Below are 25,233 nucleotides of genomic sequence, written 5' to 3'. Positions count from 1 at the left end.
TATTTTTCTTTGCCAAGTACAATTTTATATTGTCAGGAACACAATTTTTAATCTCCTCAATCAGAATGATTTCCCTCAATAAATCAAAGTTATTTTCTACTTTCATTGCGGCACAACACCAATCAAAACACACAACCTTCCTATAAGCAAAATCCAGGAAAGAGTGGGTTGCTGCTTTTTTTAAACTCCTGAATTTTTGTCTATAAGCCTCTGGGACTAGTTCATAAGATCGGAGTATAGCCTGCTTTACAAATTCGTAATCAGCTGCTTGTTGTACAGTGAGACACGAGTACACCTATTGGGCTTTCCCTTTAAGAACACTTTGTAGCAGGAGTGACCACTGGTCTGGTGACCATTTTAAATTTACAGCTATTTTCTCAAAATGCTGAAAATACTGGTCTATTTCAGCTTCCTCAAATGGAGGAACTCGCCTCACTTCTCTACTGACCAGAAACCTCTCCTCCTGACCAGCACGTGGATTTTGGGCTTCTCCCTCTCCTTGGGTTAGGGTCTGCCTCAATTTAGCTAGATCTAGCTCATGTTTCCATTCTTTCTCTCTCTCTCCTCCCTTGTGGCTGCTCTTTCCTCTATTTCTGCCTGCCTTACTGCTTCCTGTTCGGTTTTCCTTTCTGCCTCTCTTTCCCCCCCCCCACCTCTCTCTCTCTCTCGCTTCCCTTTCTGTCCATCTTACTGCTTCCCATTCAGCTTTCCTTTCTGCCTCTCTTTTTTCCTCTAACTCTAGTTTTCTCAAAGCCAACTTTACTTCCTCTGAAGTTTTCTCCTTTGGAAACTGTTCTAATGCAGCTTCTTCAAATACCCCCTTTCCTACATAGTGCTTATCAATCTTTCAGGCAATTTCCTTTTTTTTCATCTCAGTTCTTACTGTAAGATGTTTTAACTTGCCAACTATAACCAGCAGTTCTGACTTTTTAGCCATTTTTAAATTAACCACTGAAGGGTTCGCTATGAACTGGTCAATATTCATAGTTGCTGGTTTTTGTGCTGGTGATTTATACATTCACCGTTTATTTTTAATTTCAAGCTGGAGGTTGAGTCCAACTCACACGACTGATAACTAAGCACAAGTCAATCACCCCCAAAGCTTCCAAATTGGTTTGATCCCAGACGATTCCCCCCTCCCCAAATTATGTTACAAGATCAAACTAGCAACCACAAAGGAGGCATATCACACAGGGGCAAAGATGAACAATTACTTTATATTACAAAAAAATTCACCTTCAAACTTTTATAACAATGCCCACTGGTTACTATGCAAGTTTCTATAACAGTGTAAAACTAATAAATTCCCCAGCCTAAATATAACATATGTAATTAAAGTCTAAGCTATATTTCCAACCAGCCCACAGAAAAACTTAGACACAAAACACACAAGACTCACAAAACTTCGATCTCAACCGAAGCAAAGATCATAAACAAAATTCAGTTTGTTTGGTAAACTGAAGCCAAAAGATCTTTGAGAGAGAGCACCAAATTTGAAGTTGTCTTCTTGTGTTGCTTGCAGAGAGAGGAACCACTGGCTTGGTCCAGATCCTTCTGGCTGCCTTCGGAATGTTCATCCTTTTTGATATCCCAACATTCTAAACTGTCCTCCAGACTGTGACTCATGCTCTGGGCCGCCTTCCACTCCACAGCACCGCCCAGTGGTGGTTTATCGTCCAAGTCCAGAAATTTTTAGATCATTTTTCTGCACCTGCTCAGTCCGTCTCCAACTCTCTCAGCAGTCCACCTTCACCTTGGCTCTCTCAGGCAAACTGTCACTTTTTAACATAAAACCACACAACACATAGGCCAGTGCACACCACAGAACTCTGTAACACACTAATTGTTGTTAAGGTTTTAGGCCTAATAATCTGCATTTCAAAAGAAGCGGCTGCAGAGGTTAGCTGTGATCTTCCAAAATTCTCTAGATTCCATAAAGGTCTCAGCATATTCAAATTTGCAAATAAATCGTAGTAGTAATAATAATAATAATGAGTTTATTGTCATGTGCATTGTACCTATGCACCAATATTCTTTCTTATTACTTGCTGTAGCTAAGCAGGTAATGTAAAAAAAACCTCAGAACAACTATTAACAGCTGCATACTAAGTATTTAATTGAACTGAAAAGACAATAAACGTACCCTTATGCAGGGGGAGAAAGGGGCGATAGTAAGCTAGAAGTCAGTGAGTCTAATATCTGTCAGATATTAATAGGTCTGCTGAAACCTATTACCTGTATTCGGAAAACAGTGATAGATTATAGAATATCACGATACAATCAAGCAGTCATAGATCTTTGTAAAATAGCAATGAAGTTTGATGAATGTATTAGAGTTCTTTGAGTATAAAGAGTAATCTGGAGTTGTAGTAACTGGATTTTGGAAGATAATTCATCAGTTGTCTCATAGGAAATTGCTGCCTAAGTTAAGATCTCATGGACTTGGCTGACCAGCTGGAAAAAAGAATGATGGTGACACAGGAGAAAAAGATACTACAACCGAGAAATGCTGTGATTACTCAGGTGTTTGGGCTGCAGTTATGGAGAGAGGATCATGTTAGGTTGATGTCCTTTTCATGAAAAGATGGTAGAAATCAAACAAGTGCCAGCTGACAAAAGGTGATGAAAGTTTGCTAATTAGTTTTGATCACTGCCCTAAGGACATCCCACCTCCCCCCTTCTCAGCAACTTAAAATGTGTTTGACTTGTAACTTTTTCTAATTCTTGTAAAATATCATTGACCTCAAACCTGTTATTCTGTTTTCTGTCTGTGCAGACACTGCATGACCTGCTGAAATGTTACTGGATTTTCTACTTTTAGTTTAAGATTTCTGGCATCTTCAGCTTTTTGGGTTTTTGACAGTTAAATGAAAAGATGCTCCATTTTTATTACTGATTCTGCCTCATCTAACCAAAGCAACAAATGAGTTGAAATAAATTTGTCCTTTCTCACTGAGTAGTTCAAATAAATTCAATTCAATTCTTTTCAAGTGTTAGTAACCTATGCTTGTTTGTAAGAGTTTGCTAGCTCTATTTGATAAGTTAAGCAGTTTGAAATTTTATAGAAGAGAAAGTAAACTGTATTAGTGTCTCATTTTGTTTTTAACTGCATGAATGGCAAGATTTAAATATCTATGAAAATAAATCACTCAGGTAAATGGTTAAGAATGAAAGAAGGGTTGAGACAAATGCAACATTGGCATTTATCTCAAGAGGGACAAAATACAAAACTGTGCAAAATTTAATTGAGTCATACAAGCATCTATGACCAGTTTTGAATGCAGCATCTCAAGAGGCATAATTTAGGCTTATTCTGCAGCCTTTGATCAGCATTATTTGTTCATTGCTGATTTATTTTTCAAAAAAAATGTTTACCTTAGATGTTCTTCCCAGCAGGAAGGTGCAAGCCTTTAAAAAGATTCTCCAGAGTAAATTCCAACACACGCAAAGATTTTTCAATGATATTATGGTGTCAAAATATGACCTGCCACCAAAATGAATTTAAAAAATATTGACAATCAGTTAACTAATGCCCTGACTGAACCACAATTGCCAAAAATGTTTCTTTATTTTTTATGAACTACTAAACATTTGAGGCATTCAGAAACTTAGAAACTTTTAAGAACTATATCCCCAGAAGCAAATCAAACTTAAAAGACTACCAAACTAAAACACAAAAAAAAACTTCCTCGAAACAGTTCACTTCCTTAAAGATTTCCTTTAAGCACTTTTGAAAATATAAATGTCAAGGCTATTTTGAGATTTTTAGATGTTATTCTTTGGTGGCACGGTTTGCATAGTGGTTAGTGCAACGCTGTTACAGTGCCAGCGAATGGCACTGGGATTGGAATCCCATGCGGTCTGTTCTCCCCTTGTTTGCGTGGGTTTTCTCTGGGTGTTCTGGTTTCCTCCCACCATTCAACATGTAATTGGGGTTGTAGGTTAATTGGGCAGCAAGGGCATGTGAGCCAAAATGGCCTCTTACCGAGCTGTATGTCTAAATTTAAATTTTTTAATCTAATGGTTTTAAAATTCACATCGAGAGCTCTTGTGAAGTCATTCCCTTCCATTCATATCACAATATTTCAGGCAGAGAACATACTGGGGAGATGTAGATGAAGGACATTTAGCCATAACTCCCTCTCTGATACCAAATATCAAAGGTCTGAATACTCATTATTCAAATCCACTCTGTTGACACTTCACATGTTAGGTTATCAGAGATGTTTATTTTTTAATTTGTGTTGCACTGATAAATCAAATTAAACTTTTTTCCTCTTACCAGTGTTCAGAATGACAGCAATCAAGCATGCATTACAGAGGGATATTTTCACTCCAAATGATGAACGATTGCTCAGCATTGTCAATGTTTGCAAGGCAGGCAAAAAGAAAAAAAACTGCTTTCTGTGTGCTACAGGTACAGTTTAATGCATGTAGTTGTCATTTATGTTTCATTTTCAGTCAATACGATACTTCCAGTTTTCATACTTGTATCTTTTTTTAAAATTAATTCCTTTTAACTTCATAAGGCTGGCCTCTTTAAGGGAGAAACCATTCATTCACAACTTTTATACATTGAGCCTCTTGATAATACTTTTGTTAGCCCTTAGCTAACTGCATCTTACAACTTTAATTAATTACAGTTTGTTAATCTCAGAAAACAATGACAGGGTAGGTTTTATTTCTCTACTGATCTTTCCTATTGAATGATGTGAACAGCAATTTTTGCTCTGTCATCAAATATTTCACATTGTGAGGCTGGATAGGCTTGGATTTCTCTTCCAACAAGAAAGACTGGAAAAAAAAGTCTTGGGGCAATGTCACTGCCTTATTTAATGCAAGTTTTTATGGTGATTGATTCACTGTAAAAGCTGGTGGTTATTATCCTGCCATTGTGGAGGAAGCATAAAATGAGAATTGGGATTAACGTGGATAAATCACCAGGGCCAGATCAAGTGTTCAAGACTTAATGGGAAGCTAGGGGAGAAATTTCAGAAGCCCCATCAGTGTTGAGTGTGGGTGAGGTTTCGGAAGACAGAAGGGTGTTTAATGCAATAAACATTCCGCTGCAGGTGCTCAATGGGGCGAACAGCATCTACTTGACTCACTGTGTTGCTCCAGTGTCCAGCATCTACTGTCTCTCATGGGTCTAGAGGGTGTCTAATGTTGTGCCTTTATATAAAAAAGGCTTGAACAATAAGCCATAAAACTATAGGCCATTGAATTTTAATTTCAGATATGGGTAAGGTACAAGAGGTACAAGCAGATGGAATTTAACGGACAAGTGCAAGGGCTGGATTATGATGGGTTAAAAGTAAAGATAGGATTTATACAGTGAATTGAATAATGCTGGAGAGCATTATGAAACAAAGAGACTTGGGAGAACATGAAATAGCAATACAGGTGAACAGGATGGCAAAGGTGGTGTTTGGCCTGCTTGTCTTCATTGATCAGGACATTGAGTACAGGAGCAAGGATGTCGTGTTAAGGACGTTGGTGAGACAACATTTAGAATATTATGTTCAGCTGTGGTCTCCCACCTGTTGGAAAGATATTGGTAAGTTGGAAAGGGTGCAGAAAAGATTCACAAGTAGGTGAATGGGACTGGTAGGTTTGAATTATAAGGAGAGGCTGGATAGGCTTGGATTTCTCTTCCTGAAGTGCAGGCGGCTGAGGGGGAACCTGATAGAGATTTATAAAATCACGAGACATAAATAAGGTAAATAGTCATCATCTTTTTCCACAGATCAGGGGATTCTAAAACTAAAGACCGTGGATTAAAGGTGAGAGGGGAAACATTTAAAATGCAATTGAAAGGCATGGAACATACTGCCAGAGGAAGTGGTGGAAGCAGGGAAAATTGTACTGTTCAAAGGACATTTGGATAGAAAAGGTTTAGATGGATATTGGTTCATGGATAGAAAAGGTTTAGAGGGATATTGGTCAAATGCAGGTGAATGGGACTAACATGGTCAGCCTGAGGGGCCTGTTTCTGTGCTGTAGAATTCTATGCCCTCCTATATGTCTAAGCTCTGGATTGCCTATATCATGCATTTAAAGGCACCAGAGAAATACCACCAATGTTGTCTTTGTAAAAAATCTTCCAAATTCACTGGAACGATAAGTGAAATAATGTCATCGTCCTCTACCAAGCTAACATCCCCAGGATTGAGAACTTGCTCAACTTGCTTGAAAACTTGGTCGACTACAGTGAGCAGACCATGTTGTTTGCATGCCTGACGCCAGACTCCCAAAGCAAACATTCTCTTCCAAGGTCTGTCATGAGAGGAAATTAGCAGATGGACAGAGAAAAAAGATTCATTGTTACGGTTGAACCATTCTTGAAAAACTGCAACATCCTAGTGATTCATGGGAACTTGTGGCTCTGAATCTCTCAAAGTGGAAAAGGAATTTGATATTATATTGATTGGATTGCATCAGATACATACAACCCTTGTGTAAGTTGTGGAAGGAGAGACCCAATCATAAATAACCACATAACCTGCTGCAAATCTGCTACTTTTTCTGGATGCTCTCAGTATGTCTCTTGTTTAATGGTCAATGTCCATCTTCCCTTACTGAAGCACCCAGGATGTTCACCTGTTAAGAGGCAATTCAGTTGTTTTTTTTTATGTGGAAGATTTATCCAATTACATGTGACATTTAAACAGAATAATAAATTATAATTTATGTCATGAACTGTTGTTATATCACCTGCAGTTAGATTTCCAATTATGGAATATAGTACTATGCTGTATATGCTGGCAAGTCGCAGAACTGGATCCTCTGCAGCATCAGATGTTAATTGAAAACTGCCAAATCATCTTCAAGTCATGTTTATTGTACAAGTGCATCCCGACAGAAAAGTATTCTCTAGACCTCGGTGCAAAACATAGACACACAACCAGACATAACACACATATAGACAAACAATATATATGCAGGAAAAGTATTTCATCTACACAAATAAATAAAAACTTTACATCTGAGAGTCTTGGATGGTTAGTGTGAGCAGTTCCTTTGATTGTTCAGCATTCTCACTGCTCGTGGGAAGAAGCTGTTCATCAGCCTTGTGGTACTGCCTCTGATGCTCCTGTATCACTTTCCTGATGGAAGCAGCTGAAAGATGCTGTGAGCAGTGTGGAAGATGTCCTCAGTGATTTTGAATGCCCTCTCAGATCCCTTTAGATGATGTCAATGGGGTGGGGGGAGACTCCAGTGATCCTCTCGGTCACTCTTATGGTTCTGTAGATTGGCCTCCAATCCATTTGTCTGCAGCAACCGTAACACGCTGTGGTGCAGCCGGCCAAGATGCTCTTGATAACATTCCTTTAGAAGGTTGACATAATGGTGACTGGTAGCCTTCCCCACTTCAGTATTCTCACGAAGTGCAGTCAGTGTTGTACCTTCCTGAGAAGTGAGGAGATGTTGAGTGTCCATGATAAGCTACTATTTAAGTGAATTCCAAGGAACTTGGTGCTCTCCACTTTCTCTACTACAGAGTTGTTGATGCATAGTGGAGGGTGGTCATTCATGGTCCTCCTGAAGTCCACGATCGTCTCTTTAACTTGTGCATGTTGAGATTCGGGTTATTGTTCTTGCACCATTTCATGAGATTTTCCACCTCTTCTCTGTAGTGCAACTCACCATTGTTGTTGAGGTCAACTACTGTTGTGTCATCTGCAAACTTGATGACATTGTTAAAGCTCTATATGATGATGTAGTCATGGGTCAGTAGCGTGAATGAGCAGGCTAAGGTGTACCTATGCTTAGTGTGATGGTGGTTGACGTTCTGCTACCAACCCGGACAGACTGTGTCTTTGCATTAGGAAGTCCGGGATCCAGTTATAGAGAGGGGTGTTGAGTCCCACCGAGGACACCTTCTCGATCAGCCTCTGGGGAATGATCGTATTAAATGCCGAGCTAAAGTTGATGAACAGCAGCGTGGCATATGAGGCGTCATTCTCCAGATTGGCTAGGGCAGAGTGAAACAACAGCATCATCAGAAACGGTTTCTTCTATAGGCACGTGTAAACTATTCCATGAAAGTGCTGGAGAAACTCAGCTGGTCATGCAGCATCTAGAAAAAGTAAAAAGTGGTCGATGTTTCAGGCTTGATCCCTCATACAAGATTGCCAAAAATCAGACAGGCACCTATATAAAAAGTTCAGAGGGTGGGGAAGAGATAGGGGAGGAACACAGCCTAACAGGTAAGAATAGGCGGATACAGGTGGGAAGGCAGAACAGAAAGAAGCTGAGGTGATGGAGGAGAGGTCAGAGGACTAAAAAAGAGCTCTCTCAATGCAGATGGAAGAAAAAAAGGTGGGGAGCTGAAGGAAGGGAGGCAAAGGGATGAGGGAGAGAGAGACTGGGGAAGAGGTGGGGTTAACAGAAAGTGGAGGTCAAAATTCCGTCTTGTTGGAGACTGCTGAGATGAAATTTAAGGTGCTGTTCCTCCATTTTATAGGTGGCCTCAACTTGGCAGCATGTGGTCATGGACAGATGTGTCAGTCTGTCGATGCATGTAGAATCGAAGTGGTTCGCTACTGGGAAGTTCTTGCTACTGCAGCGGACGGTGAAGATGTTCAGTGAAGTGAACTCCCAGTCTGCATCCATTTTCCATGATTTAGAGGAGGCTGTATCAGGAGCTTCAGAAGCAGTAAATGACCCTTACAGATGTACAGGTGAAGTGTTGCTTCACTTGAAATGACTGAGATCTTGAATAGTGGTGATGGAGGAGGTGTAAGTAAAAATGTTGCACTTCCTGCTGTCACTGGGGTAGGTACCAAGGGAGTGATTGGTGGGAAGGGATATTTTCCTCTTCCCCCTTCCTTCTATCAGAGAGCCCTATTCCCTCTCCTACCACTTCTCAACTTCTTTCTGTTCGCCATCTGTCCTGCATCCACCTCTTACCTATTAGCTTCTGTTCCTCCCCTCTTTTTTATTCAGACATCTTCCTGATTTTCAGCACTCCTGAAGAAAGGCTCAGATCTGAAACATCCACCGTTTTTTCTATGGATTACTGCATGACATGCTCCAGCACTTTGGAATACTGCACTAGGCTCCAGCATCTGCAGATTTTCTTATTTACCAAACTATTCCATGAAAATCTTTTCAAATTGCTAACATGACTTTTGAATATCCAGCATTTTGGAAGATCTAACCATTTCCAGAAAAGAGTCTGAACTTCGGAGATTTTTTTAAATTTTTAATTTCTTTGCATGAATAGACCCTGCCTCTGTAGCTATCTTTAGCCCAAGAATTCTCCACGAACCATACATTCCTCCAATTCTGGCCTAAAATCAGAATTTGCTTGCAGCTTTCTTAATTGCTCTTTTCACATTCTTAATTTTAGTACCTCTTACACTGTTAGTTCTGCTGCATTTGTTTTATATTTTTGACCTTGCTGTTATTTTGGATATTTTTACCAACAGTGTTCATTTGGAAGCTTCACCCTCTTTTCAATCTCCTAGCAAGAGGTTTAGTCAAATGAATGCTCTCTTTAGTTTAAATGAATCACTATGAACAGCCACAAACGAGCCTGCAGCTGACGTGGACATTTACCCCCTCCATAAATCTTCGTCTGCGAAGCCAAGCCAAAGAGAAGATGAAGTGTTAATCAAGGCTTCCCATTTGAATGAAGTGTAAATATCTGATATGAAAAGTTTTATTGTGATGAAACATGAAGACGTTGGATTTATATTTTTCTAGAAAAATGTGTCAAGGAATGCTTGGGTAATTGAATTGGTTAAGGGAATTGTGAGATGAAGTGGTCTTAAGATTTTATTCAAGATATACCTAGAGGATTAAATAATCTTGAACTTGTTCTGACAACAGACTTGAACTTAAACTTAAAGATTAGCTCTGTGGTTATTTTTTAGAATGCTACTTCAACCCCATTATGACAATGAGATAACATTTTGATGTTTACAGTTTTTTAAAATTTTTGCAGTAACAACAGAGCGACCGATTCAAGTAAACGTTGTTAAGGTGAAGAAATCAGATAAGGGAGATTTCTACAAAAGGCAGACAACATGGACACTGCGAGATTTGGCTGTTGTTGATGCTAAGGATGCCATCAAGGTACAATGTGAAGATCTGAAAGGCGACTGAAAACAGTTTGATGTTTCAGTCAGATTCTTTGGACTAATAATGATGTAGCATTAAACAGCATTTGAAAAATTGTTTCCATTTTTAATAATAATGTGTATCGTCATATACAATGTACATACACAACAAAATTCCTTTTACTGTAGCTGAAGGTACTTAGTAAATTTAAGAAAAGAACAATTGCAAAAACTAAAAAATTATGGCAAGTTTACTTAATTGAATTAATAGACATTGAATACAAAAATAGTTAAATATCTATTCTTAATTTACTAATTGTCAGATATTATTTTGGGGACATTTTGAGGCATATTTTTGTTAGCATCTTTTATCAAGTTATTCATTTCCTTAATAAGTTACAGCTTTTCATTTGATCTCTATCTCTTCCATCTCATGGCCAATAATATTACTGGTAATCCTCCCCCACTTCAAAGTTCCCCGATGCTCATCATTGTCTCACTGTCCAAACATGAGGAAATTACTTTGGATTTCCTTAATCTATTAATTGATCAAAATTTTGAACTGAAAGTTAAATTGAGGTCTCGGAGACCAGGTGCATTAGTAGGCTCTCAGTTGAGAGTAATTTTGGTTCAATTTTACTGCCTATGCATTTCACATTTGTTAGACAGTAAGGTTTGATGGGGAAAGAGTAATTGATCAAGAATTGGCTAGAGTTCAAAATGCAATCTCAAAGTGCACATCCTCTTAATTGTGAAGTGGCACAGAAGTCCATAACCCAGTGACCAACCTTTGCAATAAAAAGTAGTATTATGGTAAATAAAATATAAGATGGAACCTAAAAGGAGAAACATAGATGTGAACTAAAATCACAGGAATGTTCTAATGTTCAAGTATTTTCTTGTGCCCTCCTATAAAGCAGATGTTTGCTCCAAAAGACCTTAAGACTAGGAGTAGAAATAGTCTATTCAGCCCATTGAGTCTGTCCCATCATTCAGTCATGAGCTGATCTATTTTCCCACTCAGCCTCACTGCCTGGCCTTCTTCCCATAAACTTTGATGCCTTGGCTAATCAAGAACTTATCAATCTTTGCCTTAAATACACCCAACTACTTGCCCTCCACAACCTCCTGTGGCAACAAATTCCACAGATTTACCACCCACTGGCTAAAGAAAATCTTGTGCCTCTCTGTTCTAAGTGGACACCCTTCAATCCTGAAATAGTGACTTCTTGTCCTAGGCTTACCCACATAGGAAAAAAAATCATTTTTACTTCTACTCTCCATGCCTTTCAACATTCAGTGAGATTTCCCCCTTCCCCACCCCCCACCCCTTCTAAATGTCTCCTAAATTCCAATGAGCACAGGCCAAGAGCTGTCAAATGTTCCTCATGTGGTAACTCTTTCATTCCTGGAATCACCCTTGTGAACCTCTTCCGAACATTCACTGACATCAGCACATCCTTTCTTAAATGAGACAAAAACTGCTCACAATATTGCAAGTGAGGTCTCATCAGTGCTTCAATATCACATCCCTGCTCATATTCTATTCTTCTTGAAATTAATGACATAATCTCTATTTTAGTGGATATTAATCTTTATTCACTCTGTTCTATAGATCTTTACCAGTCATATATTCAACAAGGTGAGTCAGTACCTGAAACACACAGATGAGTAATGTAATGGTTTCATAGGAAATTTTGTATTTCTGATTTTTGGATTGTAATTGAGGGAATTTTTTCTGGAAGTGCACTGATGGCTCAATTGGTATTTAAAAAAAGCCACCAGAGAATTGCAAATAACATACAGGATTGGAAAAATTACTGATCTGGAGGATTTCCTGTTGACTGTTGTACTGACAGTTTGGAGAATGCCTGGGTGAGCACTTCCCAGTAGTGCAGAGATTCTATTGTACTTTCTTCCAGTGTTTATGTTGAGAAGAATTATGATTTTCATTGGGCCAGCCTTTAGAACTGTAAAGCAATCATTCCTTCAGCTCAGAGATGATCTTGCCAAGTGCATCAAATTGCCAATGAGAATCACTTATTTTTTTTAAATAGCAGAATTTGGCTCTGAAAAATTGCAAATTTCCCTATGAGAGGAGGTAATAAAGAATATAATTTCTAACATTTAATTAATATTAACAATTCTATAGACAATATTTAAAATTTATGTGCCAACTATAATATATTAAAACATATCCCATGTGAAAGACAGATGTAATCAAACATAGCAGAACAAAGCTCAAGAAGGCACTATTAAGAACAATAACCAAGAGCTTGTTGATCAGCATAATCTGCTGTCCAACTATTTGGAAATTCTCATAGTTTGGCATCTGGTTCACCAGGCAATGTTTGCCACACTCACTCACTCACTCATAGGACGTTGGGGCCCAATGGATGCATTATTATTATATTGTGTGACATAGCTCAAAAGCGCATTAAGAGGATTTAGGTATTAGTAGAAGTAACATTAAGTAATCCATAAAATTCTCTAATCTGGCACTGTCAAATTCCTCTACATGCTAGTGTATCAGAATTTTACAGCATAAACAGCTTCAATTGGACTAGAATGGACATCTAGGTTGATGATGGTTGACAGGAATCTTGGCAAGCTAGGATTCAATGACCAATTCTGAGCTTAATATTTTTCATTTTAATTTAGATACAGCACGGTAATAAGCCCTTCCGACTCATGAGCCCGTGCCGCCCAAATACACCAGTTAACCAACGAACCCTGTATGTTTTTGAGAGGTGGGAGGAAACCAGTGCATCCAGAGAAAATCCATGCATGTGGAAAAACATATAAACTCCTTACAGACAGCACTGGATTGAAACTTGTGGGGGCTGTTAGTTAATTGCGGCATTAACTGTGCTGCCCTTTTTGAGTATATGGGGATTATCACTTTGAAAATGCTGTAAAATTCTAGACAACATATACTTTAACTTCAGTTACAAACTGCATCAGGCTACTTCATCACCTCAATGGTTCTTTTCTAAAATTCAGTACTTTAAATGGATTTTCATTATTCATGCTTACAGGAAAATCCAGAGTTCGATTTGCATTTTGAAAAAATATACAAGTGGCTTGCCAGCAGTACAGCAGAGAAAAATGCTTTTATTTCTTGCATTTGGAAGCTTAATCAGCGGTACCTAAGAAAGAAAATTGAGTTTGTCAATGTTAGTTCACAATTATTGGAAGGTAAGTTTTGGTGAGATGGCAACAAATTATTTGTTTTAGTAGCAATAGCTAATTGTCCTACTTGCATTGTAATTGTGACACTTCATCAGAAACTCATTTTTTTTCTTTCCGTCTCTTCATAACTCTTCATTCTCTTCCATGCATCTTACTAAATCCCATTATCTTTTCAGCTCATAGTATTTAAGTGCTTGCTATGAAAAGTTAAATCAAAATATTCATGTTGTAATTTAATTTGAGTTTTCTTTGCAGATACAATGTGATATTGGAGTAGTCATTGGTTTGCTGGTGATTGGTTTACATCAGGTCTAGTTTAATTTTCATTTTACTTATTTTTCATATTAGTTTGTGTATTTCATCTTAGCTTCAAAAATGTATAGAATGCGCAGTATGGCTAATCTGTAGGACACTTATGACATAAAGTAATACATAAATTCAACATTTCAACGTAGTGGCTGATACTTTTGCAGTTTTTTTTATTTCAAACTTTTAAATCTATGGAAAAGATTCCTGTTGCAATGCCATTACATGAAAACACATTGTAATGGTGGACACGGCCAGCCTGGCAGTGTTGGGAAGTTGCTTTAAAATGCTGCCTTTTGTAATCTATATTGCGATCTATGTTGCTATAATGTTTCTTTGCTTATCTTCCTTTAATCCTCTTTCTCTATTCTTTCTCTGCAAAGAACTTCCTAAAGTTACAGAAGGTTGGTAATGTTTTCTTATTTTTATCTTCCTGGTGTACTTCTATAACATGTTCCACTTATGTAATACAGTCAAATAAAGAAATGGAGTATTATCTTTCAAAAGTACATTTCCTAGCTTCAGACCATGCCAAAGCACTTCACATGCATTCTGAGTATAAAAGGATGTTTTATGGTTTTACATGTGTATCATTTAGAATATATTCATGATCTCTGCATTGTCCAATATAATAGATGATACTTTACAAGACTGCACCATTATCTTTTAGAGAATCCTAATGCCCTCTTCTCCAATGATACCATCCTTTTTCTCAATTAAGAATATAAGGACATTGAATCTTGCGTAATGAATTATTAAGATCCTGAATTTTATATCAAAGGGATGTAAATTTTCATTAAAATTCCTAAAGGTTAGAATTATTTACCTATTTTTTCTTGTTTATCTTTTGGCCAGTTTTTTTTTAAAGAAGCTTTTTTGTATTTCCTATTTTTATTTCAATCTTAACCTGAGATTTTAACTTTCCTTTTCAGGTGCTAAGGAATCTATTGTGCATTTCTAATTGTGATTAAAGTAAATGTTTACTGATGCTCATTTTTATCATGTTCAACAGCATGCATTTTATTTTAATATTGCTGCCAAAGACAGCAAAATTTTTAATTAAGAAATTATTGTTACAACTTGAGTTTTAGATTAATTAAATGTTAATGCCTTCCAGTTGTAAAGTACCCATATAGAAGATAAGGTGTTGTTCCTCCAACTTACGAGTCGCCTTGGTTTGGCAATGCATGAGGTCATGCATAGACATGTCAATGTGTGAATGGTATGTAGAATTAAAATAGTTGGCCACTGGAAGGTCCTCGCTGTTGCAGAATTGTCTTCTCTAATTTACATTAAACCCCTCCTCTGAGTTTCTCTCTTTCCCTCATCCTCTGTCATCTTTCCTCTAGCTCCCCACCCCTCCTTCCCTCTACATTCAGAGAACCATCCTCTCCCCATATCACATCAACTTTTTTCTCTTCTGCCATCCCATCTGTACCCATCTATAACCTGTTAGCCTGTGCTCCTACCCCTGCCCCTTCCTTCCTTCTCTCCTCCCATCCCCCATCTTTTTATTCAGATCCATGTCTGTTTTTTGCTCATACCTTGATGAAAGGCTCACTTGAAACATTAATCACCCTTTACAGATGCTGCATAATCTGCTGAGTTTATCCAGCACTTTTGTATATTGCACTCAACCCCAGCATCTGCAGACTTTCCTGTTTCACCAAGTTAGTTCTAATCCAAGTTGGTACTAATCCAATCTGTCTAGTTAGGTTAGAATTTTGTACTTTTATAAGAGATTCCCTCTCATTCTTCCAAACCCTAGCAAATAACCATATAACCGTTTACAGCACGGAAACAGGCCATGTCGCCCTTCAAGTCTGTACCGGTTCACATGAACAACTCCACTAGCTCCTCCGCAAATCCCTGAGGAAGTAGAGGCTTTCTTCATGATGCTTTGATTCTATTGACATGTACTTCCACAAAGGGTCATTTACAGTGGCCATTTAACCAGCCAGCATGCTAATGGGATGAGAGAGGAACCCAGAGGACTCGGAGGAACCCCAGTCACTCGGAGAAGACACAGATGACATGATGTCGCATGCTCCCCCCACACATTCTTCCTGAGGTTAAAAGACTAATTGACCCAACTCTCTCCAAATGTTAGTCTTGTATCCCAAGAATCAGTCCAACAAAACATTTGTGCTCGCCCTCCATAGCAAGAACATCATTTTGCAGATAGGCTGACCAAAACTCCACACAGTGCTCAACATATGATCTCACCAAAATCCAACATAATTGCTGCAAGTCATCCTCGCTCCTGTACAAGCATTGTCTACGTACTGCAGCTCAACTATAGACATTAAGGTGACCTTGGCTGTGGAGTGGTGTTTTCAGTATAGGTGGAGCAGTTTACCATCAGAGCTGTAGATTAGTTCCACTCAGTGAGTAGCTTGTGTAAGATGAGATGTAGTATTGTAGAAGAAAGATTGGTTGTAGTGGGGTGGGGGGGGGGGGGGGTTGAATTGAGTTAATGACACAGCCTTGCAATGCTGGAAATCTTGTTTATTTCTGAATAAAATTAGCAATTATTCCACCAATTAAATACATGCTTGACTTGCACAATTTCTTCATATTTCTTGTATCTTTTTTATCCTATAATTAATGATAACTTCTTTCAGCCAACCCACTTCCTAAACACAAAATTCACATTCTTTTTGGAATTACTGGTCATTTGTGTTGGAGGAGAGGGGTGCAACAAATAATCCTGTTTTCATAGATGTGAGGATTCCAATATTAAACCATCCTACCTCTTTGAAAATATATCATTGAAATCAGTATCACATATAGAAATTATTTCCCAGGCCCAAACTCCTACTGGCATTTTCAATTAACAGTTGCATTGGGTCATCCTTCAGCTCAATTTCCTTTCTTTCTTCAGAGGGCAAGAACAAGGATATGGTACATTTTCCTTCGAAATAATCAAAATAGCATATTATTTTGTGACATTTTGAATTGTGGAACTGGTTTTGAACAAAATATAAACCACTTTAGTGATTCTTGTCCTTTCCTGTGACTTGTGTTCTGACTACCGGGTCAGATCTTCTGCCCAGATGGCCAGAAGAGCAGCCCTGTTAAGTCAATGAAAGGGAGAGACTAGTGGTAGAGAGGTAAGTGGAACTGAAATGATTTAAATGACTTGGAACTCAGCCTCTGGAAATACACATAAACAAGTTTTGTCTGCCTTCTGCAAATGGAATGATGAGATTAAGGTGATATTGGCTCTGAATTGGACCTGTTTTTGTTTGTGGGTGTTTTAGCCTCTTGTTTCAATGTAGTAAATGGTCTTTTTTTTTAAACAGGACCTGGGTAATTTTGAATCTTTCTAATAATCAAAAGCATTCACAAATATTTAGTTACAGAGACAGGTTTGACAACTGATGGAGCAATTCCTCATTGCATTCCTTGCCATTTTGTCACAATAGCTTCTAGTTGAGGAGGTAACTCCAGCGATGCATTATATTGCATTGGGTCACACAGTGGGCTGAGAGCTCGGCTTCTATTGGGTGCCTGGGACCTCGTTGGAAAAAATGGCATGGTCCAGGGCAGCAGCTAGTCATCTCAGGGCAGCGGAAGATCTGCCTCATCAGCTTTCCTTATCATAGGTAGTAAGTTGGAGATATGATCCTTTTTCATTACTTTAAACCAGATTAAATTTTTTGACTAAACATTCTCCAAAAACATATGCCAAAGATAATACATCCACTTTTGCCTTTTCATCAGTCAGTTTTAAAAGTATTATAGTTTCAAATTTTATGTAGTTGCTTTGTTCACAAAGGAATTCCACGAATCTGATAGTTATTGCCCAGAATGTGCTCATAATAAGCAGGCAGGAGGTTCTGTGGGCAACTTCAAACTCAATGCAGCACTCTCAAAAGCACATTTGGACTTCCATATCTGTGCCTTGAAGTGTGGTCTGATGCATGCACTTTGGACTTGCCATCAAGTCTTGTGCCATTCCATAAGTTGCTGAATCAAGGAACTAAACACAGTGCATATGGTCCTTTTAGATTTACACCAGCCACAAAAATGCTTTGAGAGTCGCAAGACCACAAAAATGTAATGCAATAATGTGGTTTGTCTTAATAGTATCTGTAAAGCTTTGGGCTTGGTTCAGTGCAGTCAGCTTAATTTGCTACCAAAATTTCTAAAGAATAAATGTTAAATTGAAAATAGTTATTTAAAAATGCATTGCCACAATTATTCATTTGCATCTATTTAATAAGGGATTGCATCATAAAATGTGATTTATATTAATTCTAGAAGAGGTTATGATTCGCAGGTTCTGTTAGTGCTGTGGAAGTTTGCTTAGTAATCAGCCTGCACCGGTGAGTCTTGGTGATGATTGTCATTAGGATATTCTCATTGTTGGTAATTATGCAGCCAGGAATGAACCCATACATTTCTTCAAGGTTGGATAGCAAGGGCATGTAGGAAACCAGGTGATTAAACTAGGACCCAATTGTGGTTTCCCTTCCTCATCTGACACTGTTAATACAGTACTGACCAGAATTTCCATGGATGTGCTTGCTGCCCTGCCTAACGCAACAACAATGAATCAATGTGGCCATCTTAGTTACTTGAAAAGCTAAATCAACAAACATGTATATGTGGAGATCCACATAATAGCTTTAAATATCTTGTGTCATCATTCCTTTTAGGTCTGGAACAGTATATTAAGTATACAAAGTTACCAACCTGCTTAAAAAATACAAGGAGAGCTTCCAGGCAACACTTTATTGTATGGATTAAAAGTAAAAAGTCTTTATTTTAGTCGTTGCATTATCTTTTCACCTCATTAATACTCATTCTTTTAAATGTGATAATAAATGAACTAAAATATGTTTACTTGTTAATTTTGTATTTATACTCTAATGTTCTGAAGATCACTTTTATTTTATCAAATTTCTCCAGAGTCTGTTCCAAGTGGTGAAAATCAGAGTGTGGCTGGTGGAGATGAGGAATCTTTGGATGAATACCAGGAGTTGAACACAAGAGAAGAGCAAGATATTGAGATAATGATGGATGGCTGTGAATATGCTATTTCAAATGCTGAAGCATTTGCAGAAAAATTATCTAGAGAATTACAGGTGTTGGATGGGGTAAGTGTAGAAAATAAAACTGATTGTTGGCTGGTCAGGATCATTCTATCCTGCAAAGATGTCTTCTTGAGTAAACCAAATAATATTGTAAGTTCTGTTAACTTGTGGTTGGTTAGTGAATAAAATCGCAATTACTGCTCTGATGATCAACATCACGACTTGCTAAAGCTTGTTCGCTGTGTCTTTCAACCTCTCATTGTACCAAGTTAAGATAATCTCTTCAGAAGAATAGAATAGATTGCTTTCTCTCAACTGGCATTGACTTGTCAAGAGGGGGAGAAATGCCTTTTTTAAAAAAAAAAGTCCTGTTCATCTGTCATTGTTTAAGTGTAACGTAGCAAAAAATTTGGTTTACATAACCATTTGTACTCTGGTAAATGCACTTAATTTCTCTCCGTTTGGATATCTCCGAAGCAACTGCAGACTGGATAAGAGTGCTTTAGTTTGATTTGAAGTTTTTGTTAAATGTTGAAATTTCATAGCATTGCAATGACTGCTTGAAATAGATGTGGTTCTCCTTTCTTCCAAAAAAATCAAATCTTTCAGGCTTTAAAAATGATCAATGATGGATTACAGTCACTTTGAAAGCAATAGTATTCACTAATTTGCCTACTTAAGCAGAGAGATAAAAGCCCAACTTTTATTGTATTCACATGTTTATAATTCGTATTTGTATGTATTACTTGCTTTCTATAAAAATATTAGACCAGATCCATTCTGATTCTCTAACACTTTCAAATATTGAGATTGGACTTGACTAGGAAATAACGTATTACCTAACTATATTTATTGAAATGTGATAAAATGTTCTCTGTTTAGTGGCTTAAAGAGAGAAAAACAGTTTTTTTTTGTCTAATTTGGAATCTGCATCATTTCAGGCAAATATCCAATCAATTATGGCTTCAGAAAAGCAGGTGAACATTCTGATGCAGTTGCTAGACGAAGCTCTTAAAGAAGTGGATGAGATTGAATATAAACTGAGCAGTTATGAAGAAATGCTACAGAGTGTAAAGGAGCAGATGGATCACATTTCCCAAAGCAATGACCTCGTACAACTCAGTAATACTAATAATATGAAACTCCTGGAGGAAATAGAATTTCTCGTGGTATGTGAAATATTCTTCCTTCTCATCTTTGTCTCTTCTCACTTATAATATAAAAATATTGTTGATTGGTGAGTTAGCTGAAATTTGAAGCCATGTGAAAGATATTCTCTTACTTTGTTCAATCATTTCTGTGATATGCAATAGCGTTTGAAATTGTTGTTATCTGCCGTTAGAAACTTTCTGAAGATGTTTGGCTCTTCAAAAAAATTGCAGCAGGTTCTTTAATGTCATTGATGCCTTTGTGCATGGAGACCATTGACTTTAATCTCAATGTCTGTCAGCATGCAATCATAACTATTTTATGCTTTTTTTGACAGATCTCTATGAGGCCCTTACTGATTCTAGTAGACACTACCCCTCTCTCAGGTCGTCATCAATCATCGGAGGTGCAAGGAGCTAGTCTCCATTGTGCAGCCATCACAACGTGTTCCAAAATAACCCCATAACCTGAAATGGTTGTAGACTAATTCTTTTAGAGTTCCTGCCATGTGCAGTAGAGTGTGGGTGCTTGCATTACATGCAGCTTCTGCATGGTTGCATGTTATTTTAAAAATCACATATTGCAACTTTATTTAAGCATGATGTACATGGTCCCTCTAAAGATAGTTCTCCTTCAATCTGGATCAAAGCTGGTACAGATTCCTCAAAAATAGTCACTTCAGTGAACAATTTATGTACATGATCATTTCTAGCACCAAGTTCTTGACCACATTCTTGTACTCTTTATAGTTCCGACAGGATGAGAAGCTAGTACCAGTTGCAATCGTCCATGTGAATTTGCCCTTTTAGGATGTCCAGTATAAATTCTGGTAATCACATACAAATGGATATGAATTATCAATCATTGCATTATCAATCATTGCATGGAATATAGGAGTTGGGAGGTGATGTTGAGACTGTATAAGACGTTGGTGCGGCCTAATTTGGAGTTCTGTGTGCAGTTCTGGTCGCCTAATTATAGGAAGGATATAAACAGAGTGGAGAGAGTGCAGAGAAGGTTTACCAGAATGTTACCTGGGTTTAAGCATCTAGAGTATAGGGAGAGATTGGACAGATTAGGTCTTTATTCTTTGGAGCGTAGAAGGTTGAGAGGGGATTTGATAGAAGTATTTAAGATTATGAAAGGGATAGGCAGAGTGGATGTGGATAGACTATTTCCGTTAAGAGGAGGAAAGATTAAAACAAGAGGACACGAGTTAAGAATTAAGGGGCAGAGGTTTAGAGGTAACATGAGGGGGAACTTCTTTACTCAGAGAGTGGTAGCCGTGTGGAATGAGCTTCTGGGAGAAATAGTGGCGGCGGAGTCAATTGTATTATTTAGGAAAAGGTTGGACAGGTAGATGGATGAGAAGAAGATGGAGGGTTATGGGCATTGTGCAGGGAGGTGGGACTAGAGAGGGGTGTTTGGTTCGGTGCGGACTAGAAGGGCCTAATGGCCTGTTTCCGTGCTGTAAATTGTTATATGTTATGTTAACAGAAAAAGGTATCCTATAATAGTGGTAGAGAATGTAGGCAAGGTCCTAGTAACATATATTAATGATTTCCTCTTAAACACATGGAGCAGAATAATAAAGTTTGTGGATAATAGAAAAACTGTGATGTTGTCAATGATCTGGACTTTGCAGAAATGTCACCTCATTATAGAGCAGATGTGATTGAGTTTGTGAGGACGCAGCAAGAAATGATGCCAGGAATGGAAAATTGGATTGGATTGGTTGGGGTTCAAATCATAGAATTGTTTAGCATGGAATCAGTTCCATCAATTGATCATGTCCATGTTGGTTGTTAAGCACCCATCTGTACTAATCCCATCTTCCAACACTCAGCCTATAGTCTTGTATGCCTTGACCTTGCAAGTGCTCATTTAAAGATTTTTTACATGTTGTGAAATGCCTTCTGGCATCATTCCCTCCGGCATTCCAAATTTCAGCCAACCTCTGGGTGAAAAATCTCCTGAACCTTACTTTAAGCCTATTAGCACCTCTATTAAGGAGAAAAAAATTCTTACCATCCGTCCATACCCAGTTCTGTCCACCTCCACCTGCTCAGCACTAAGGCAAAAAAAAAAGCAGACTATCCATAACGGAAACCTATCTTGGGCAACATCCTGGTAAATTTCCTGTAAGTGCTCTGTGGTGCAGTCACGCGCTATCTACAGTGTAGTGATTAGAACTCAAGTGAGTTTATTGACACCTGATAACACAAGTACAACATGAAGAAACAGCATTCTTCGGTCCTCAGTGCAAAACATGCAAACACACATTTGGACAAATCGTACATATGCAGGTCAATTATTCACATATACAAATAAATGTTTTAAATTCTGAAATATGAAAGTCTCGGATGGTTAATGAGTTGTTCCTCTGGTCGTTCAGATTTCTCACTGCCTGTGCATGCAGTACTCCAATTGAAGTTTTATATAGTTGTACTGTAATCTCTCTTCTATTTTATTCTTGCCTGCTAGTGAAGGTAGGAATCCCAGTATGCATTCTTAACCACCTTGCATCCCTGTGCTGCTGTCTAAATGAATTCTTAGGTACGCCTATCCTCTATTTCTTGGCATTTCAAGGATTCAACCACTCAATTTTTAAGTTGTAGCATTAGTTGACCTCCCAAAATGCATCACATACATTGCTTTATGATTCCTGGCCATTGCTGTGCCCCGTTTCCCACTCATCTATATTGTGTTCCCAAAGACTACCCTCTTTATTAACAATACAATCTCATTAGTGAACTTGCTGGTCATGTGTCCTACTTTTTTGTACATTCATACAATGTATTAGAGTCAATAGCAAAGTAACTAAGCATTCCGTGTGGTATATGCATAGGTCACGAGCTTCAATCTGCAAAACTACCCATGATCGTCACCTATGCCTCCATTCACTCCATCAATTTTGAATTCATTTTGTCAAATTGCCCTGGATTCCCATGGGATCTTTCCATTTGGAACAGTTGCCTGTTTAGGACCTTGTCAAACTCCTTGTGGAAGTCAAAATAGACTGCAGTCAATTTCCCTACTCCTGATGTTAGACGCACCAGCCTTAATTATCTGGCTTATCCCTGCTACTCTTCTTGAATATCCTCTAGTTATCTCACATTTCTTCTGTGGCCAGAGGAAGTATGAATGTTTGTGTCAAGTCTTAGCATTCTGGGTCCATATCAGCCTGGAATACATTTCATTATGCCCTAGGGATTTATTTACCTGAAAAAAAATGCAAAGCATGCAAAGAAACGTACAGTACAACTCCGATTATCTGAAATAGTCAGGATCTGGCCTACATCGGATAAATGTTTTTTTTTGGAGAACTGGTCATTTTTTAAAAACAGCCCAGTAACAACAGCAAATCACTTGTAACAGTGTTTACACAACAACAAACAACAAGGGAAAGCTTCTTAAGTATTAAAATAATGTTTAATTCTCACCAAAAAAATGCTAGCCATCGCTGATCACCGACGCCTCCCCATCGATGCCCCTCTCCTGCCCGGGAGCCCGAGTTTCCTTCTCCTGTCTGGGGTAAATGAGGATTTCAGAAAATCCAATTTCAGATAATCAGATTTTCACTGTACTATTTTAATGGTAATTTGTTCTAGATTTTCATGGTCACTGACCCCGAGTTCTCCAACTACAATGAAACTTGGTGGATGTTGACTTGTTATGCTGAGATTGAACTTCCGCTACCAATCTTTCAAACAGAGTATATTGTGCAATCCGTGTAAAACATGGACAAAGGAATTTATTGAAAAAATGCATACAGATATAATAGTCAGGATTAATTATACTTTTATTTTCTTTGGCATTATACGTTAACAGAATATAAGAAGTCAGAAAAGAATTTAATTGGAAATTATCTGGGGCTGCAACTATAAATTGAAGTTATCGCCTTGGAAATGAATATTTCTGAACTCTTAGAGTTTACTTTGCACCCTGTTTTGCATCATCAGTTGACTTGAATACATTACAGTTGTTCACTTTGTCTAAATTATTAATATAGATTGTAAAACCTAAGGCATCAATGGTAAAGTCCTGCAAGTCATTTACAAATTCATGCATTTTGTTTTTATGAAATTGTGTGATGTAATCGAGACTTTCTTTTTTGTTTGCAGAATTATTTGGACCTTTCCAAAGGCCATATTAAAGCCCTTACAGATGGGGATCTTGCTTCTTCTAAAGGTATTGAAGCATGCACCAATGCAGCTGAGGCCCTCCTACAGTGTATGAATGTGGCTCTTCGACCAGGTATTGTAGCTATCTTTTTGCAATAGATTTATTTCTTTTTTCCCCGCATGTAAATAATTATCAGCCTTTGGAACACTTTGGGGAAAAAAATGCATTTTCTTTTCCATGGTATGTATTTGATATACCATATCCACAATCTAGTTTAACCTCAATTATGTTATAAATTGAGTTTTATTGTTACATTGATCAGATCACATTTCATGGTTCTAGGAAGAATTAAATAAGCATCACTTTCCTTGGCCTCTGAGCATTGAGTATGCAGATAAGGAAGTTACATTGCAGTGATATAAGACTTTGATTAGACCATATTTTGAGCATTGTGTCTAATTCTAGTTGCCCCATTATAGGAAGGTGGTGGAGGCTTTGGAACGGGTATGGATTAGAGGGTATGAAAGATGTTGTGTTTACATATTTTTTTAAATTTAAATTTAAAATTTTTTTTAGACAGTAACTGGACATTTCAGCCCACGAGCCTGTGCCACCAAATTAACCTACCACCCCTGGTACGTTTCGAACATTAGGAAGAAACCGGTCCCACGCCCCCCGGAAAACCTATACAGACACTGGGAGAACATACAAACTCCTTACATATGGCATGGGATTCAAACCCCTCCTGATCACTGGCACTCTAATGGTGGTAACCACTATGCCGTCCATATTCTCTGGAGTCTCAGAGGCTGAGGGGAGACCTGATAGAAATTTGTAAAATTATGAGAAGCATTGTTAGGATAGACATTGAGAAACTTTATTTCCCAGGGTGAAAATATCAATGCTTCAGGGCTTTGACTCTTTAAGCTTGATAGCATAATATTCTTTCACACATTTTCTGCCATTCAAAACTTTTGCAAAGTGATTAAAATTATATAGTTGAGATAGGAGAAGGAGATGAATGGATGTTGTTGGAATAGTTTGGTCTGAAGCAATGACAGAGACAGACTCCATAACTGTTTTTAAATGGGAGGAGGATAAGTGGTTCAAAGCAGGAAAACTTTTGACAGAGTGGATAAGAAGACGGTGTTTAACATAAAATCTTAGAACACCACAGCAGAGAAACAGGCTCTTTGACCCTTCTAGTCCATGCCAAACTAATTATTCTACTTAGTTCCATTGACCCGCACCCATACCATATCCCTCCATGCCCCTCTCATCCATGTACATATCCAAATTTTTGTTTAATGTAAAAATTGAACCTACATTTACCAATTCAGCTGGCAGCTCAT

At 38.0% G+C, this 25,233-nt stretch overlaps 1 protein-coding gene and 1 long non-coding RNA gene across 11 annotated transcripts in view; one reads left to right on the top strand and one right to left on the bottom strand.

Moving 5' to 3' along the window:
- Window positions 1–25,233, top strand: part of exoc1 (exocyst complex component 1) — an 88,984-nt gene that overhangs the window by 5,776 nt on the left and 57,975 nt on the right. For 3 of the 9 annotated variants that reach the window (XM_069924633.1, XM_069924632.1, XM_069924630.1), the window contains exons 1-8: window positions 4,351–4,417; window positions 8,468–8,684; window positions 9,953–10,083; window positions 13,106–13,265; window positions 13,949–13,969; window positions 18,483–18,670; window positions 19,549–19,776; window positions 23,881–24,013. In XM_069924633.1, the coding sequence (XP_069780734.1) occupies window positions 4,367–4,417; window positions 8,468–8,684; window positions 9,953–10,083; window positions 13,106–13,265; window positions 13,949–13,969; window positions 18,483–18,670; window positions 19,549–19,776; window positions 23,881–24,013 (1,129 nt within the window). In that variant the 5' untranslated portion in view covers window positions 4,351–4,366. Of the gene's footprint in view, window positions 1–4,285; window positions 4,418–8,467; window positions 8,685–9,952; window positions 10,084–13,105; window positions 13,266–13,948; window positions 13,970–18,482; window positions 18,671–19,548; window positions 19,777–23,880; window positions 24,014–25,233 lie in introns of those variants that run through there. The other 6 variants (XM_069924637.1, XM_069924635.1, XM_069924634.1 and 3 more) reach the window with 3 other exon arrangements.
- The window catches only part of LOC138757395 (uncharacterized), a 108,796-nt gene continuing 103,672 nt past the window's right edge, over window positions 20,110–25,233 (bottom strand). For both annotated transcript variants that reach the window (XR_011353564.1, XR_011353565.1), the window contains 2 exons: window positions 23,200–23,285; window positions 20,110–20,582 (listed from right to left, as the gene is read on the bottom strand). This is a non-coding gene — a long non-coding RNA (uncharacterized lncRNA). The remainder of the gene's footprint in view (window positions 20,583–23,199; window positions 23,286–25,233) is intronic.

Source organism: Narcine bancroftii, chromosome 3 (assembly GCF_036971445.1).
Source record: "Narcine bancroftii isolate sNarBan1 chromosome 3, sNarBan1.hap1, whole genome shotgun sequence".
In the NCBI taxonomy this organism is placed as follows: domain Eukaryota; kingdom Metazoa; phylum Chordata; class Chondrichthyes; order Torpediniformes; family Narcinidae; genus Narcine; species Narcine bancroftii.
Note: the sequence above shows the minus strand (reverse complement) of the source record. Positions and strands in the feature narration are given on the sequence as shown.